The sequence below is a fragment of the Trachymyrmex septentrionalis genome, unplaced genomic scaffold (genome assembly GCF_001594115.1).
Source record: "Trachymyrmex septentrionalis isolate Tsep2-gDNA-1 unplaced genomic scaffold, Tsep1.0 scaffold60, whole genome shotgun sequence".
In the NCBI taxonomy this organism is placed as follows: domain Eukaryota; kingdom Metazoa; phylum Arthropoda; class Insecta; order Hymenoptera; family Formicidae; genus Trachymyrmex; species Trachymyrmex septentrionalis.
This window is the reverse complement of record NW_017305779.1, coordinates 5,500,887-5,517,873: the sequence shown is the minus strand read 5'-3', so window position 1 is coordinate 5,517,873 and position 16,987 is coordinate 5,500,887. Positions and strand designations below refer to the sequence as shown.

At 44.3% G+C, this 16,987-nt stretch overlaps 1 protein-coding gene across 3 annotated transcripts in view; it reads left to right on the top strand.

Moving 5' to 3' along the window:
* Positions 1-13,516, top strand: part of LOC108752432 (optomotor-blind protein-like) — a 95,869-nt gene extending 82,353 nt beyond the window's left edge. For 2 of the 3 annotated variants that reach the window (XM_018493239.1, XM_018493238.1), the window contains exons 5-7: positions 4,904-5,050; positions 5,735-5,811; positions 11,918-13,516. In XM_018493239.1, coding sequence (XP_018348741.1) covers positions 4,904-5,050; positions 5,735-5,811; positions 11,918-12,761 — 1,068 coding nt within the window. In that variant the 3' untranslated portion in view covers positions 12,762-13,516. The remainder of the gene's footprint in view (positions 1-4,903; positions 5,051-5,734; positions 5,812-11,917) is intronic. The other variant, XR_001939557.1, reaches the window with a different exon arrangement.
* Positions 13,517-16,987: the final 3,471 nt, after the last annotated feature.

Sequence of the window (16,987 nt, the reverse complement as noted above, 5' to 3'; positions counted from 1 at the left end):
GGGGGGGGGAGAGGAGCGCGGGGGAAGGAGAGACGCGAGAAAGAGAGACGTAGCGGCAGAGCAGCGTGTACAGGTTCGTGATTCGAAGTAGGTGGGCCCCCAGGTAGCCAGGACAGATAACACCCGGAGATTACCGCGGACAGAGTCATTAGCAGCGTCGGCTTCTGTGTCGGCCAAGATATTCTCTCACTTTCCTCCCCTACCGTCCCCCCCCCCTCGGCGCTGCTTCCTCCCCCCCTGCTCGTCTCGCCCGTCTCCGCTTCGTTCGGCGCGTCGCGCCGCGTCGTGTGGTTTTATCTGGCTGGTCAATTCACGCGGCACGATACACACACCGGACCGCGCTCTTCAGATCCTACCACTTACTTTCCATCCTCCGACCATCTTCTATTCCCTCTTTTCTCTCTTCCCCTCCCCCTTCTCACCCTTTCTCTTTCTCACTAGGCTTGTCTCGCTGATACTGGCCTCCTCCCCTTTCTTCGCCCGTGAACCGTGTCCTCCTGCCACCGGTTTTCTTTCCTTTTTATCTCCTCTTTCGCCGACATACTCCACGAGAGCAGAATGCACCGCGAAAGACGCGCATTCGCCGCGCTCGAGTGAGCCCAGATTAGAGTCCGGAGAAATACTAATTGCTCCGATCGGCGTTCGCACATATTTTCCACGGCGCCAGAGGCGTGTCGAGGCCGAAGGTCCACGAGAGACGAGATAGTAGACGAGGGGACCCGCCAGGGCGTCGCGCGAGGGACCGGAAGGGAGACTAATGCCGGTAGTGGCGGTAACAGTGGCGAGAGAAAGGAAAAAATAAAGATAAAGAGAAACATTCTGCTTTGATAGGCTAATGACAAACGCCTAGATTGCTGGCTTATCACTCGGCCAGCGCTAATTATTTCCCCTTTGTACCGCGCCGCGTGTAATGGCGTCCGTGCAGAAATGAGCGAGGGCTCTCTCTCTCTCTCTCTCTGTCTCTCTCTCTCTCTCTCTGCCTTTAATTCTCCCTCTTCACTTCACGTGTGCCGTACTAATTTGCACGCACGACGGCGGATTTTATCTGTTACTACATGTGGCAGCAAACGTGAATTTCTCGCTGCAGATTGACGTTGTTACGATCAGTCTCTTCACTCAAGTCTCTACGCACTCCAGTGATTATCGACACGGTGGACCTTTGGCCCCTGCATTCCTCTTTCCCTCTTCCGCTCTTTCTATCCAGATGTCTGTTGACGATTTCTCTGTTTTTTTTTCCTATGTATATACACGTTCAATGTATGTACCAATACAATTGAATGCAAATTTTTGTTTGCACTAATAGTCGCTGCAGTTATTCCTGAATATTCCGCAGTTTTGTCTGAACTCTTTAAATTCTTCTGTCTCGTCATCGCGAAGTCAATTAATTTAGAGATCAAATTCAGAAGAATGACAGAATTTCGATAAAAATACACGAATTATGTAATATTAATCGTTAGAATTTTGATCACAAATTATGACATAAAAGCTTTATTTCTCGGGTAATTTTAGTTTTAGTAAATTTTTAACTTTTTACGAGCAGGGATTGACAGATTTTCATCTTGAATGATATTCCTGTATGAAAAATCTTCTCTAATATATGAAATCAATTTTCTCTAATATATGAAATAAATATTTTTGGGGCTCCGCTTGCCTACATGGATATATCAGTATAATGCTGCAATATATTGCTAAGAAGCAGTTTCGAGAATTTCGACTTAACGCTATTAGGAACTTTCCTCAGCATCGAAAACTTTCCTGGGGGTAATTTGCCCCCTACTTTGAAGAGTCATGATTCTTAGCCATGCCCACTTGCTCTCCCGTTTATCGACGACAATTTGTGATTCGTTAAAAGACATGTTACATTCGTATCCACTTTTCAAACGTTTTCCAACTGCGAAAGTTCTCTCTTCAAGCGTACGATAATTACCCGGATTACACGAGTGAAGCATTTGACGCATAAACAGATCTTTATCAGCCAACGAGGATGCCTACGTACATTCGTATCCACTTCGTTCTTTGTCAATGACAAGAATGTTCTCGGCAATCTGGTTAGTTGTCGTGAAGCGAGATGCTGCGAGCAATATCTGCGTAAAAAGAAGGAGAAATTCAGTCGACGTGGACAGATAAATGACGGAATCATAAAAGAATACAGAAAAAAGTGAAAACGGAAAACTATGTCAGCCTGGCATTGAAATTGGAATCAGATGTATTTTTTAAATCGCGTTTTCTGATTGTTTTCTTCCCTCCCTGTTGAAAACACACTCATTCTGCCCGGCACAATTCAAGCTTTTTGCCGATATCGTGAACAATATTATTAAAATATTAATTTGCCGAGCTAGTCTAGAAACCTAAACAGACATGCCAGGAATCGTTTGCGGAAGCCTTACATTTTTTTGCAGTATTCTGTAATTAACTACGAAGGCTAAATCTTTATATAATAATACGAAGAATTTTACAACAATTGCATAGCTGCTTTCTCTGCTGTGAACGCAGCCATTTCTTTAATTTATTAAATATTATAAATGTAAATGAAATATTTCTTTAACTCAACTGCATTTTATTGTTATAATATAACAATAGAATTTAGAATGCTATACGTATAAGATGTCTACGCATTCGCTTTAATTGACAGATCTTTTTATGAATTTGTGACAATTTCAAACTTTTTAAAAAATAAAATTTAGAGAAGATTAAAAAACAGTACAGTATATACCGATCTATCTTCAAAAGCGATATTTATTATACCTTTCGTATTATTGTATAATGATTTATACAATATTAATAATATTAACAATATTTATATAAAATATTAACAATATTATATAGTGATTTGGCCTCCTTTACAATCAATTACAGAATGCTGAAAAAAATGTGAGGCTACCGCGAACGATTCTTGGCATGTCTTGCTTAGATTTCTAGATTCACCCGGCATTAATACTTCAATAATATTGTTCATCGGCGAAAAGCTTGGATCGAAGTATCGCCTTATTCCATATCTTTTTAAGAAATTCATAAAAATAATGTAAAATATTTTATCGTTTGCCCCAAGCCATCGGGTCCGATTTAAAAATGTGCAAGGCACAATTAACAATAATAAACTTGAATAATAAATGTTTCTTTTGACGAGCGTGTAGATTCTTCTCGCAGAAACACTACACGATCTCTGTACGGCGCGGTGGTGAATAATCCGATTTCGACGCTTACAATTAATCTTGCTTCTTCTGTACGATATAATCACGATATAATCACGATGATAAGCGCGGCGGCATCGATACATTTCATTTGGCCATTTTAATCGCAGCAGGACTGCGGATTCCGAATTGAATTAATAAGTGAATTCGATTGTGAACCCGACAGGAGCGATCGATATCCAGAATACGACCGGCCATGTTTTGGAGCCTATCGATCATTATGTACGTATGTGCTGCATAACTAGCATATAAATTATGCGGATGACGATCGAGGCCGACACCGTCGATTGCGGGTGGATACGGATCGGAACTGACCCGTTACAGATGCGAAAATCCATCTTTGTGAATTCGACGGCGGAATCGAGTGATGACACACGCGACTTCCGGTTATCGATCCGCGTTCACGTAGCACACGATAATTTGCTCGTTACCGTTCACGTATTAATCTCTCTCCCCTCTCTCCCTTCCTCCCTCTCTTTCTCTCTCTCTCTCTCTCTCCCTTTACGCATGCCACGGACGCGTGCGCGAGCTACGCGAGTTTGCCCTTTTCGTTTTGCGTGTCGGAATATTCTGAACAGCCTTTCGGATCGTGTAATAAAAGCAACGCGAGCACAGGCAAATTTGCTCCGGACGCGACGTGAGTCTCGCGAACGACTCGCACGTGCATATTCGCGTCCGTTTAGCAAGATCGATGGACGTACGCCATGTAACGCAAGTTTTTTTTAAATCCCAGGACGAGGTTAATAAATTATCGTAATCGGTAAGTTTGTCGTTTCGACAATTTAACAAATTATTTATATGAGCAGTAATTTGGCGATAGGCGCGAACGTATGTATATAAATATTTTATATATATATATATATATATATATATATATTGTTGCAGATAAATACTATTTTGTTGTGTACATATTGTATCATAACTATTTCATAAAATCAATCATATGTAAGGGCTGATAAAAATATCTTCAACAAATAATCACGTTTTCAAATATCAACGTAAAGATCGTCATCGTTGTAACGGCGATAAAAGCTCGCTCGGAAAGCTCGATTGCATTTGCAGACTTTGTATCGATCAGCTCGGCATGATGCATCAGCGTAATAGCCGCTTTGCCAAGCTCATGCTTTCTTGGTTCCCGCACGGAACTTTATGAAATACTTGCACGAAGATTAATTAACCTGAGAGAAAGAGTAACGTGCCGACGCACGCTCTCTGATTGTGTGATTAACGGCAACACCTTCTTGACATTTTTTTTAATCTGACGTATCTCTATATTTCTCTTCATGCAAAAATCGCTCTCTCGTGTCTCGCGCTACTTTTGCTTCTTAATTTTGCGCCGTGCCGTAGCCCGTAGATCACTTTCAGACCACGCTCGCGATGGCTAATCACGAGACTTCCGAGACTTCCTTAGCGACTTGTTACGCGCTAAATGGAACGCTTCGAACATGTTGAAACGAAATGAAGAGAAACGAAAAGCATTCCACTTCGTATAAAACTCGACGCTTGAAAAAGGGTAGAGAAATACTTGATTCGCGTTGTATTTTTTCTCGTCTTCGCTTGACCCTAAAATTATCCATCGCATATGTAATTGATCAGCGTCATCGAGTAGTATTGGTCTGACAGTATGAGCGAAGCGAAATAATTGCAAACGTTCTTTACCAAAGCTAACCTAAAACAATCTGTCCCAATGTATGATCCCTTTCTTATTGCAGACGATACTGAACTCGATGCACAAGTATCAGCCGAGGTTTCACCTCGTGCGAGCCAATGATATCCTGAAACTTCCGTATTCGACATTCAGGAGTTACGTTTTTAAAGAGACGGAATTCATCGCCGTGACGGCCTATCAAAATGAAAAGGTAAGCGATCTCTAAATTACTCAAATTACTCAAGCACAACCATACGTAAAAGAGACGTTTTTCGTTACAATTAATTTCGAAACACATTAAAATGCAATTTTTCGGGGAAATTGAAGAAACGTAGACTCGATTACTTTCTAATGCCTAAATGCTGCTGTTGACTGCGAAGCGTAGAAATTACAATCCGGCTTTTTTTTTTTATGTATCAAAAATTCATCATCTTATCGCAGAGGAAATGTAAAGCTCACACGCGGCGGCGAGAATTCGTTAGAAAGGAACAATCTCGCGTTACGATCTGACAGGGCGGGCCGTTTTGGTTTCTGGCCTTCTGCTAATTAATATTTCTCCGCGTTCTTGTGCCTTGATAAAGTCATGGACGCGAGAATCATTTCGTGGAATAACATCTTCTTGGTACGCATTATTTTCAGTGAATGAATTGCTTACACGCACGTGGCCGTAAGAAGAGACCGGGCCTTGTATAGATTTTTGGTAGGTCGGCTGTACACTCGGCTAATACACTCCTATCTTAATTATCGCGCCTTCTCGGTAGTAAGAAGTAAAGCGGGAAAGTATATTAGCTCGAGAGTCTACAGGTCTATCAAATCCGACTTATAACGAGAGATTGTTTAATTTGCGCAAACGTGTTTCTAATCCACGTTCAAATATATTTATTTTCTTCCGCAGATTACCCAACTGAAGATCGATAACAACCCCTTTGCGAAAGGATTTCGAGATACTGGCGCGGGGAAGCGCGAGAAAAAGTGAGTATCGCTTTCAAAACTGCACTGTACAAACGCGGTATATATTTTTTAACACTTTCCTGAAATTAAAAACAACCTGCGTCAAAATATACGAATATTTTCCTATATATGTACGTGTGCTTCTACAAGAGTTATTTAATTCGCTCTCATGCAGTAACAGTTTCATGAGAGGTTCATTTATGAAAAACTTACGAGAATCACGTAATCAGGAGAGAGTTAAAAAAAAAATTGGCAAGCCGAGGATCTTTCGCGAGCATCCTACGATGAAAATACGTACGACTCGGAATCTACGTTAATGTACAACGGATTAAAAACTACCCTAAATGCAAAGCAGACGTACCCTCTCTTTGAGTCGCGTTTTGTGACGAGCGAAGAGCGCGAATCTGTCTTCGGGGTCGACCTAATTGATCGTAGACCTTTCGAGCTTCCCCTCGATCGACGCTATTATGCCGACCTTAGGGTCACCCCCCCCTGAGCTAAGGGTTGGTTTCACAGGGCTCATTTGCACTCCGCATCGCCGGCAGTGCCGTCCATTTATATTCAATATTGCGGGTTTATGAGCTTATGTCAGCGAACAATCCCTCGGAGGGGATGCTATGTCGCTCGCCGTTGCCGTGGTCCAGGCTGCTATGGAAACTCATTTCGATCCAATAGGTCGCGGGGGTGGAAACTCGAGTGGATTTTGATGAAATCAAGTCGCTATGCATAACAATTTAAGCTGTACCTAATTCTTGTTATATCATCAAACAATTCTTGTAATTTTTCGACGAAAGAAGACGAAAGAGAATAATTCTGTCTACGGTGTATCGGCATATCTCAAGTGTCAAGAAACGCATTAGGTATATTACGCGACAAGACGAGAAAAGAAAAAACGATGCGAGCCGCGGGTCAGAAAATTTTCGGAAAATTGCGGCAGTCTGCGACGTCGAGCGGATAAAGAAAGGGCCAGGTTAATCGAGAAAATATGCAAAGCAGGGGGCGCGTCGCCGCGGCACCGCCTAATTAGAATAAGGGTTAGTTTTGGCTTATGGTTTCGGTTAAGGGTGGTTGGATGCCATCAGGAAGCCACAGGGAGACCGGAAAGAGAGAAAGAGACAGGGAAACACCAACGGAAAGAGACCGCGAGAGAAAGAGAGCACAGTGAGAGAGGGATCGGGGTTGGAACATAGCCAATCATCGGATTAGCATACTGATGCTCAGGGGCGGCGCTATCGTTAACGTGGAGGGTGCCACTCTTGACGGCTTTGAATTTTATATTGGCCCTACAGATCGTTTTGTGGCTGTACAAAGACCGCGCTTCGAGAGCTTCGCTCGATCTTCTAATGTAAGCGCGAAATACTCTTTCCTCGATCCCGTGGGTTATTTTTCTTTTTTTTTACATCTTTCGTCGCGTAGAACTGCATTATAAATTTTCCGCAAACCAGAGACTTGAAGACTCGGACGATTCTTTCGGCTTTAAATTATTCCCGCCTCAAATTTCAACGAAAAGAGTAAAAAAAAAAACCGTTTCAGGTCGTATAATTGTATACAATCATATTTCTATAAATAAGGACTTGAAAGAGCCCACACGGCATACTTTATCCGAGGGATGTCCTAGAATCGTTCTTGGAACTTTAGGACATTTCTTGGAAGTCTGCGCTGTATGGGAGAGTGCACTAGAATTTCCTCAGATTTTTTTTTGAAGCCCTTTGAAAAACACAATCGTCCCTCAGAGCGATCCAAGTGGTCCAAGTGATAAAATTCAAAGTAGTCCGCGGAGAAGTTAATTGAGAGGTAAGAAAAAGTAAGTAGACCAGAAGAAGAGGGAAGATGTCATGTAACCGTGAATATAAATATATATATACAGCTAAGGCAGGCTGTCTTATCGGAATTTAATCGCCGTATGATAATTTAAGCGAAATATCCCCCCGATTAGTATAGAGAAATGTAAAAGTAACTGCGTGACTGTACTCGAATGAAATCACTACACTCGATATGCGATAGAGTTAAACGACACTGACAGCCGGCGCATTGTTTCGTTAATTTTTTAACAACGCGCGACGCGGCGTTTCGTCACGAGATGTAACGCCACTCGAGCGTGACGAGTTGATTCGCTGCGCCGCTTTAAAAAGGGAAAAAAGGGGAGAGAAGGGGGGGAGAAAAAGAAGGAAGGAACCGCTCCAGTGCGGCGAGTTGTTGTCACGTCATTTATCATCATATACACCGCGGAAAGATTGTATTTAGCGATACGCGCCGTGCGCGGATTAACCCGTTCGCTCGTGAAACTCCCACGATCGTGCGTTAATACGTGCGGTACAGCACGAGTATGTATATTTGTCGATATATGTATATTTCCTAGCGGTCCATTAGCGCAGGTATTAAATTCATAGCTGTCACGTCAACCATTGTCGCCGGGGTTAATTTTCGCTTCGATCGGTACTCGCTCACGCATCGCGAACGTCTTCCGATTAATGAGCGGACTTTTAAGGCGCGCCGAGGAATCTGGATGAAGCCGTTCGAATTTCACTTAAATTTTGCAGTTAATTATCCGCAGAGCAGAAATCATCGGGATCCCCGTGCATTTCTCCGACGCTACGACGAAGCGCGTTCTCATTAGATACGTATATAATTACAGTCGAACTAGCCGTAGGCGCTTCACCCCCGATTTTTATTGATCTCGTATGTCATATATCTGTGCGTGGATAATATTAAAAACATTACGGATGACGTACAACTAACGGTCTTAAGTATCTCCTTATTACGCGACATAATCGTATACGACAGTCGTATTTCTCGCGATCGTACAATCATCGCAATTTCTTCTCTCCACTTTTCGTTTGTGCCAAACTGTCATTTACTAGCTTACTCGATCGCCAACGATAATATATAATATTTGCGACCAGACACGTTGGCGAGCGGTAGGTTTATCTCTCCCACGAAGTCGATTCTTTTCTTACAACGATACAAGCTATAAGCTTTCCCGAGACCTCTGCAATTCCTCCCATAATCGCACCAAATCGAAATACTCGATTCCGCAACCTAATACAGAATTAATTGGCGCACACGGGCGCTCCTTTCAGCGGGCTCGAACAAAATTTCCTGGAACGCTCCTAATCACGCAAAGGAAACTCGATGGTACGTTACCGTCGACAATCGAGCCGAATGACGGGCCGGGGGACGAGGGGAGGGGGGGAGAGGAGGGGAGGGGAGAGACAAGGGGGGCTGGGGCAAATCTAATGCATCGTCTCGTGCAGGCAGAACAAACCTCGTGTAAGTCTCGGGCTATAGCCATTCGCGCAACGAGAGGCTTACCGGTGTTGCCTTAATGCCGTGTAATGCGATCAGTTCACCGACGCACGGAAACGTGCGGCGCTTTCGCTCGCTCGCTCGCTCGAAGTGCATCCGCTTCGCTCGCGCTCCTTCTCGTCGGTGCATCCGTCGACATGCACTCGTCGCAGTTCCGAAAGGGTGTACAGGCTCTCTGGTTTCTCTGTACGTTAAGTGCGAGAGTACGTCAAATCAATAATCCGTGCACTCGGTGTAGAACTTACTAGAGCGAGGTACGGTCTGCACGTCCCTCTTCGTCCAGGAGACCCTGGTAGGGTTTCGCCATCCCGTCCTCTTTTCCTCGAACGCTGTCTCCCCTCTCTCCTTTCTTAGGTCATTCGATCATTAGGACGTTCAGAAGGATGTTTTTTCAATGACGCGAACGTTGAGAGGATCGTTCAATTTTATTCGCGCTCGTCGCGACTGGTTGCACCGGTGCTGCTCGCTTAGTATATTGAACACCGATTGACGAATCTCTTTCCTTTCCTCGCTTCTGCATTTTAATCGGTTGTAGAAACGAGCCGAACGAATAAAAGAGTTCATTAGCATAAATTAATCAGCGAGATCATTAAATCCGCGTAACGCGCGTTCGATTTCTCTTATGTAAAAGGCTGTCCGTGCGACGCGGCGTCGATAAATCGTGCCCGAGATTACGCGAGCTGCGCGAAGATCGGGCGAGAGTAAACGCGTTGCCCTGGGAAGTCGGCGAATAGAGATCGGTGTGTCGTGAATCGACACGATATCGCCGTAGCATCGATGAAAAATGATCGTGACTCCTACACGGGTGTGCAGGCGGCCCGATACACGTCAGCGCGATAAATCACTCTCGATTCCGTACATCTATAAGCTCGCGATTCGTGGAAAACAAAAAAAAAAAAAAGAAAAAGAAGTTCTCTCGGCGTCGCGTTCAACGTGATCCGTGCCGAGCGCGCGTATATATCTTGAGGGTTCCATCGACACCGCCGCTCATTTATACGAGCCGCTTGTAAGTACGCACGCACACAGAGGCGCGAATTGCACCACACGAGCTCTCTCTCTCTCTCTCTCTCTCTCTCGCTCGCTCGCTCGCTCGTCTGTTTATAAGTGCAAATAGCCGCGAGTGGCGTAAAGTTGAGCGCACGTGAAGACAACGCACGCGTGTGAGCGAGCGAGCGAGCGAACGTTAGACACTTGCCGCATAGGAAAGGCGTTGAAGGCGCAATTAAGATAATTAATCTAATACCACGGCCGCGCCTCGAGGCAATACCGAGCTACCGACGCTCACATAAATCCCTGGGCTTCGTTTATTGCATCGCGCCGACGCGACGACGCTGGGCGCTACGCTCCGCGCGTGAATTATCGCCCAGCTCGTCTCGGGGCCTTTTGATTTTCTTCGACGCGATAAATGCCTCTCTCTGTCTCCCGGAATCGCGAACGATCGCATCGATCGCCTCTCGTTCTCCTCGCACGCGCAAACGGCCGAATACCGATGCGTGTCGTTGTCGAGTCCATGATATTTCATTCGCGCTGAATAAGGCGCTGCTGTAAGAACCTCATAGATTCTCATTCGACTAATCATGCGTGATTGAGATAACATTTACGCACATTCTGCGTGCGAAAATATTTCAAAGAAATCGCACGTTAACATTTATAAATATGCGCATGGTTTGCCTTTGATCTTGAACTTGGACGGCATCTGCGTTTCATATTGCAAATTGAAATTATTTAAGTTTGGTAAACGAATGAGTATTGACAAGAAAAATATAATAATAAGACTCTGAAATTTAAAGAGACGATAATTAGAAAGAAGAGCTAATGAGAATTAAATAAAATTAACATCACAGTTTATTAAAGTAGTACATAATTTGGAAATTAACCGTGTTAATCGTTTTATTTTATGCATTTGACTCTCACTAATAGTCCTTCTTTTTACTTATTATTAATTGATATTGATATATGTACATACATTGTATATGCATACGATCAATTATTATTCCGACTTTGTTATACTTCTTCATATGATTGCAATGGTTTGCAATTTTTTGTCAGAATAAACGTTATCGCGACTCGCAATCGGTCTATTTCAGTTCTTTTTTATGCCGAATATCAATTCGCCAATAAATCAATTAGGATTAATAAATCAATAGAATAATAAATCAATTAGAATAACACATCGAGGACATCCTCCTCGAGATATTGCGCTAATACATGTATATAGATAGAAATCGCCGATTGATTCTCTTGTAATCTTCCGGTTGAGGATCCTTTTACCCGCTCTCGCGTCGTCCTCGCGATTTTTCGATTGAGACATACGCATAGGATATGCTAACAAAACCACACCGAGATCCAGCGCGAACGATTTAGCGTCGAAATTACCACTTTGCCAAGAAAGGAAGTAACTTTATCACCGGCCCTCTCGCTATACTTTCAGAACCAATTACGGTGTGCCCCGTAATCAATAGGTATTCGGGCGTCTGGAAAGATTGTCAGCTTGCGAATTGTCGATAAATCATATCGAAATAGGCGGAACCAATTTATCCGGTGGCCGTGTAGCTCTGCTAACGATTGATAACGCTCGCCTAACCACGCCTTTCCATAAATCAATAATCAATCTGGAAACACAAAGGTGCAACGAGTGTTCCTTCCTTTGTAACACGTCGCGTTTTACTTACAATGTCGCGAGTTTACTCATCTTGACTCTCGTACAACTTATACATTTTTCACTCGGAGAAGATTTCTCTCGGTAGAAGCAATTAAGAGCGGGAAATGAAGGTGACGCGCGAACCTCCACCAGATTGCTAACTCCGCGTCGTTGTTGCAGAAGGCAGGCGCTATTGACAGTATCGGGCGGCGGTTCCCGTTTGACAGCGGGTGGACCAGCATCCCCGGACAAGCGGCGTTCGTCCAATTCCGCCACCGACCTCATGGACGACGAGGACAAGCTGCTGGATGTGGTCGGACCCGACACACCGCACCCGGCCCATCACCATCGGGAAGCACGGGAGCACTCTCGCGAGAGGGACGATCGAACGAGCGAACGAGGCGAGGGCAGCGAGTCGTCCGGATCAGAGAGCGGTGGCGGCGGGCCGGGTCCAACCTCGGGCTCCGAGGGCCCACGGCCGGATGTCTCGGTCGGACCGCCGCTTCATCCGCCTCTTTTGCCGTATCTGTACCCGCCGGTGCCCGGACTCTACCCCGGCCCCGGTCCCCTGATACCACCGACTCCTCTCGGACTTCACGGCGGTGTCACCCCCGGTATGCTGTTCAACGCCCAGCTGGCCTTGGCCGCCCAGCATCCCCTCTTCGCGCACTATCCTCATCCCCTGGCGAGTCCCCTGCATCAGCTCAAGGGACACAGATTCGCGCCCTATACGCTTCCGGCGCCCTCGCACGGCTCGGCATTCGAGACCGTGACCCCCGGTAGCAGAACCCTAAGTCCAAGATCACCGCCGCCGAGGCCGCCGACCGACTCGCCGACACCCACCGGCGGCGGCGGCGGCGGCGGCGGTGGCGGCGGTGGTGCCCTCATCTCGACGACCCCGAGCTCCGCCGGTGAGCTCAAGTCCATCGAGAACATGGTGAACGGCTTGCAGGAGAAGAGAAGGAGAAGCCCGAGTCTGACGCCCGGACGTCGGGGCGACGACGCCGGCGGAGGGAGTCCGTGACAGGAGAACGAACCTGTGAGCAGTACCAAGGACGACGACCCTGACGATGAAGACGAGAACGAGGATTGCGCCGACGAATCCGGCGGCGACGGCGACCCGGCGGAGGACCTTTCCGCCGACGAGAGGGAGCCGGACTCCACGTCGGAGCCGTCGTAGCGGCGGGAACGTTCGCTCCTCGGCATTCGGTTCTCCCTCTCTCTTCCTCCTCCTGTTCGGGGGTCCTGGCCGTACCGGATGAGCGTGATGAGGAAGGCCAGACTCTTATACTACAAAGTGCAATTTTATTTCCGGAGTGGCGCCGCCGCGGCTCGTCGAAAAGTCGTTCTCGCGAGCGAGTGCGGCGCCCTTCGTGCTTTCGGGACTGAACAAGGAGTCCCGCGTGTTTCCTGTATCTGTAAATAAACCTACGTGAGAATATGATATCGCGCGCGCATTAGGTGTGCGTGTGTGCGTATGTGTGTGTGTGTGTGTGGGGTCTCTGGTAGGACCGCGAGACGGAATGCGTTGGACTCTCGATGAATGCTGCGCCGATCACGCGTTGATGTAAATTAGGTGAGACGCGATCTTGAATGCGTGTGTGTGTGTGTGTGTGTGTGTGAAAGAGAGAGAGAGAGAGAGAGAGAGAGAAAGAGTAAAAGTCTACGAGCGCGTACCTGTGTCCCGTGTGAGTCTACGTTCTACCTGTGTACGTTAAGTCTTAAAGGAACAAAACAGAGAACGATATTGCAATATAAGAGCACCTCCTACTATTTGCAGCCCCCCTGTACATATGTACCCTAGTGATATTATATATATATATATATTATATATAAATATTATATTATAAATATAAATAACATCTCTCTGTACTAATTATTAAATATTACATTATAACGATTAGAGAGACGTAAACGCGGTAAACGCACGATGCCCGGATTTATGCCAGAAAAAAACGCAAAGAAAAAAAAAGAAAATTCCAAATCCGAAGAATTTCGGGGGGCCCGAATCGACGATCCGAAACACAGCGCGACGTGGCATAAATCGCTGATTGGTTCACCGAGGAATAGTGTCACTCTCGAATCCTTTCGTTCTCGAAATTCCACGTCGCCCGGAGACTCGCGTCCTTTGACCGTGCGTCGAAAGATAAAAACCATTGCGTCGGTGAAATAAAAAGCGGTAGGTGACCAGCTTTTCATTTGTTTACTCGGACGTCACGCATTCGACGAATCACACGTATCCTCTTTTTTTTTAAGTGTCTTTTACTTTTTTAATTTCTCTTACGAGGAAGAAGCTCGTCATCTCCCTTTTATTTAGTAGATCGGAGTACGTCGGGCTTGCAATTGACAATGTTTTTCTGTTTCGTAATTATTGAGAAAAGCGACTTGTTAAAAATGATATTTTATTCTTACATCGTTGCAAAGTATTACGCGTAACGTTATAAGTTGAATTTATTTCTCTAAAATTTTCTTCCCGATCTGAAAGATCAGGCAAATCGTGATATTTATTTTACAGTAGTTGCTCAAGACTCGATTACCAAATTATAGCATGCGATCCGGAATCTCACCGCGCCGACTAAAGATCCGAGCCGACCTGCAATTCGTATGGAATAGTGGCGATCGGTGTAAATAATTATTAAATGTGTAATAAAAATGTCGAGTAAATTCGCAATCGACTCACGCGAGTCACTTTAGGGAGCAGAGGGATTCGCTATCGCGAATGCTGCACGTAACACAATAGAGGCGGTCTACAGAGAAAAAACCTGACGTCCGGGATGGGAGATAACGGTGATTTATTAAGGCGAAATCGCGCAATGTCCGCGAGAGAACGTAACGTGTTTTTTTTTTCTTTTCTTTTCTTTTTTTTTTTTTTTCGTTCTAAAGGAACGTCTCCGAGAATGGGATTCTCCCGTGATGTCCGAGAATGGGAGGCCGTTATCGTTTGCACGCACTGCGATAATACGAATGCGCTGCACGTCCGCACGTTGCACGGCATCGCAGCGACAATCGGGAGATCGACTCTCGCTACCTGACGCAATACACCTTGGCGTTTAACATCGATCATCTCGTTGTGCAATCGGTGATCGGCCTCTTACTCGTATTCGAAATCATTTTATCGTAATTCGGCTAATCGCTGTTACGTTTCCTACGCGTTTTCGATCCTGCGCAGTAGCAGCGTCGAGTATCGTAAAATGAGAAAGGCACGAGTGGAACATCTAAGTTGATCTCTCGTTTCAAATCATTTGTTGCCGTTGTTCAATAATTGCAAAAAGGTAAGTCTTCAACGACTATATATGAAATAAATTGGTTAAATACAATATCGGATACTACTATTGAATCGTGATACGTTATTTAGTAAACATATAAAAATAATCAATTTCACATTTGGCTGATATTTCTATAGTATTGTATTTTTATCGAGAATCAAAGTATTTCAAACTTCTTAGAGCGCGTATTAACTTTTAATATACATATATTAAATATATATTTAATATAATATATAATTAGATAGACCAATTAACATTGATTTTGGTTTTATTAGAAACAGGATGCGAAAACATAAATAGAATGTGACATTTGAATATGGCATTTTGATTATTGAACATCTATGATATTTGAATATATCAACTAAAACGAGAGAGATATATATATATATATCACACATCGACTTTTTTGAATGGCCTAATCAGCTTTTGCTCCATTTTGCGATACCCGTTATAAGCGGACTAGCCTCGTCGTTGTACTAATATGCCTATATACATACGTACATCCGAATCGATTACAAGGGAGTGAAGTGTTCTGAAATCTGAAAGCAATAATCGAGCAGAGCTGTGAGTATAACTATCGCGGATGAAACTAATCGGTTCGGCTGTTCCAAACTTTTGCGGTCGGCCGAGACTTCCATAAGTAAAAATCACTATATTGGCAGGCACTTTGACTCAGTGCGAAATTCGCGACGAGAAATTTTTGAGCGATTCAAAATGAATTGTTCCAAAATCGGAGGTCATTCTAGAATCGTGTTATCGAACGGGTCCGACGATTATTGTTCATTCATACTTTAAGCGAGAAGCCTATTCTATAATCTGGAAAAACGGCATACAGATTTTCTATTTAATTAACATGTTGATCGGAGAACTTTTGTCATAGTGATATAACAAAATCGCCTTTAAAAATGGCGAGATAAATATTTTCCATAAATCTTTATTACTTTATTTACTTGTTACTGATTACGCAGAACCCATAATTCGTTTACGCGTGTTGATTTTAATGAATCCTGTTCAGATATGACTGGCGAACGTTGTACATATATTTACTTTATTCCAACTTGTTTATATTCAGCGCTAAATATGGTCTCCCTCGGTCTCGAATTTCACTTACATGAAAAACTCAATCGATGCAAACGTGTGAGTTGGGAAATGCCATATTTAGCGCTAAACGTACAGTATGAAAACGAGCCAATGTTCCGGTGCGGAAGTAGAAACTGATCGATATGTACAGATATGCAATTGAACAGGCAAGTGGATGAAGAAGGCTTGTCACATTCTTACGCACGTTAAGTTATTTGTATGGATAAATGTTATTCTCTATTGTATCATACGTATCAGTAAGTAAAATGTATTATCAATTTAGTGCTGTGATGGTTCTTAGTGCAGTTATCTCGCGGACACGATGAGTCCATGTACAATATTAAATCACATTAATGCGAATTTTAATTTAACCTAACGCTAAAACCTGTCGCGAGTCGTCATTAATGTCGAAATATTTTCTTCGTCCATATGCTCCTTCAATTTAATTCGATTGTTTGTTAATTACGATCGACAAGTCCGTTGTCTTTTGGAATTTTAAGATACAGCTACAGTCAAACGACTATCGCCCGATCGAGATCGCGTCTTAATTCCCTTGAATCTTCGGGAATTTGCTCAATCCCTCGCATAATTTTCGTGGCTTCCTTCGGAGCGTACGCACGGTCTTGTGCTCGAAGCGACGCGAGCATCGTCGACGAGAAAATAGAAAAAGCAATAAAAAAAATGATCACCAAAAAAAAAACGAAAAAGAAATTGCAGGAGGACCGAGTGGCCCAGACATGGGCCGCGCGCGTCAAAAAGTGGATTTAACTTCTTAACACGAGAATCGTGATATTCCGTGACTTGTATTGTATATTGTACACTCTTTAGATTCTTTGTCCTCCGCCCCAACTCCATTCCCAACTTTGCCCCGTCATCAAAATCCTCCGCAAAATCCACATGATTA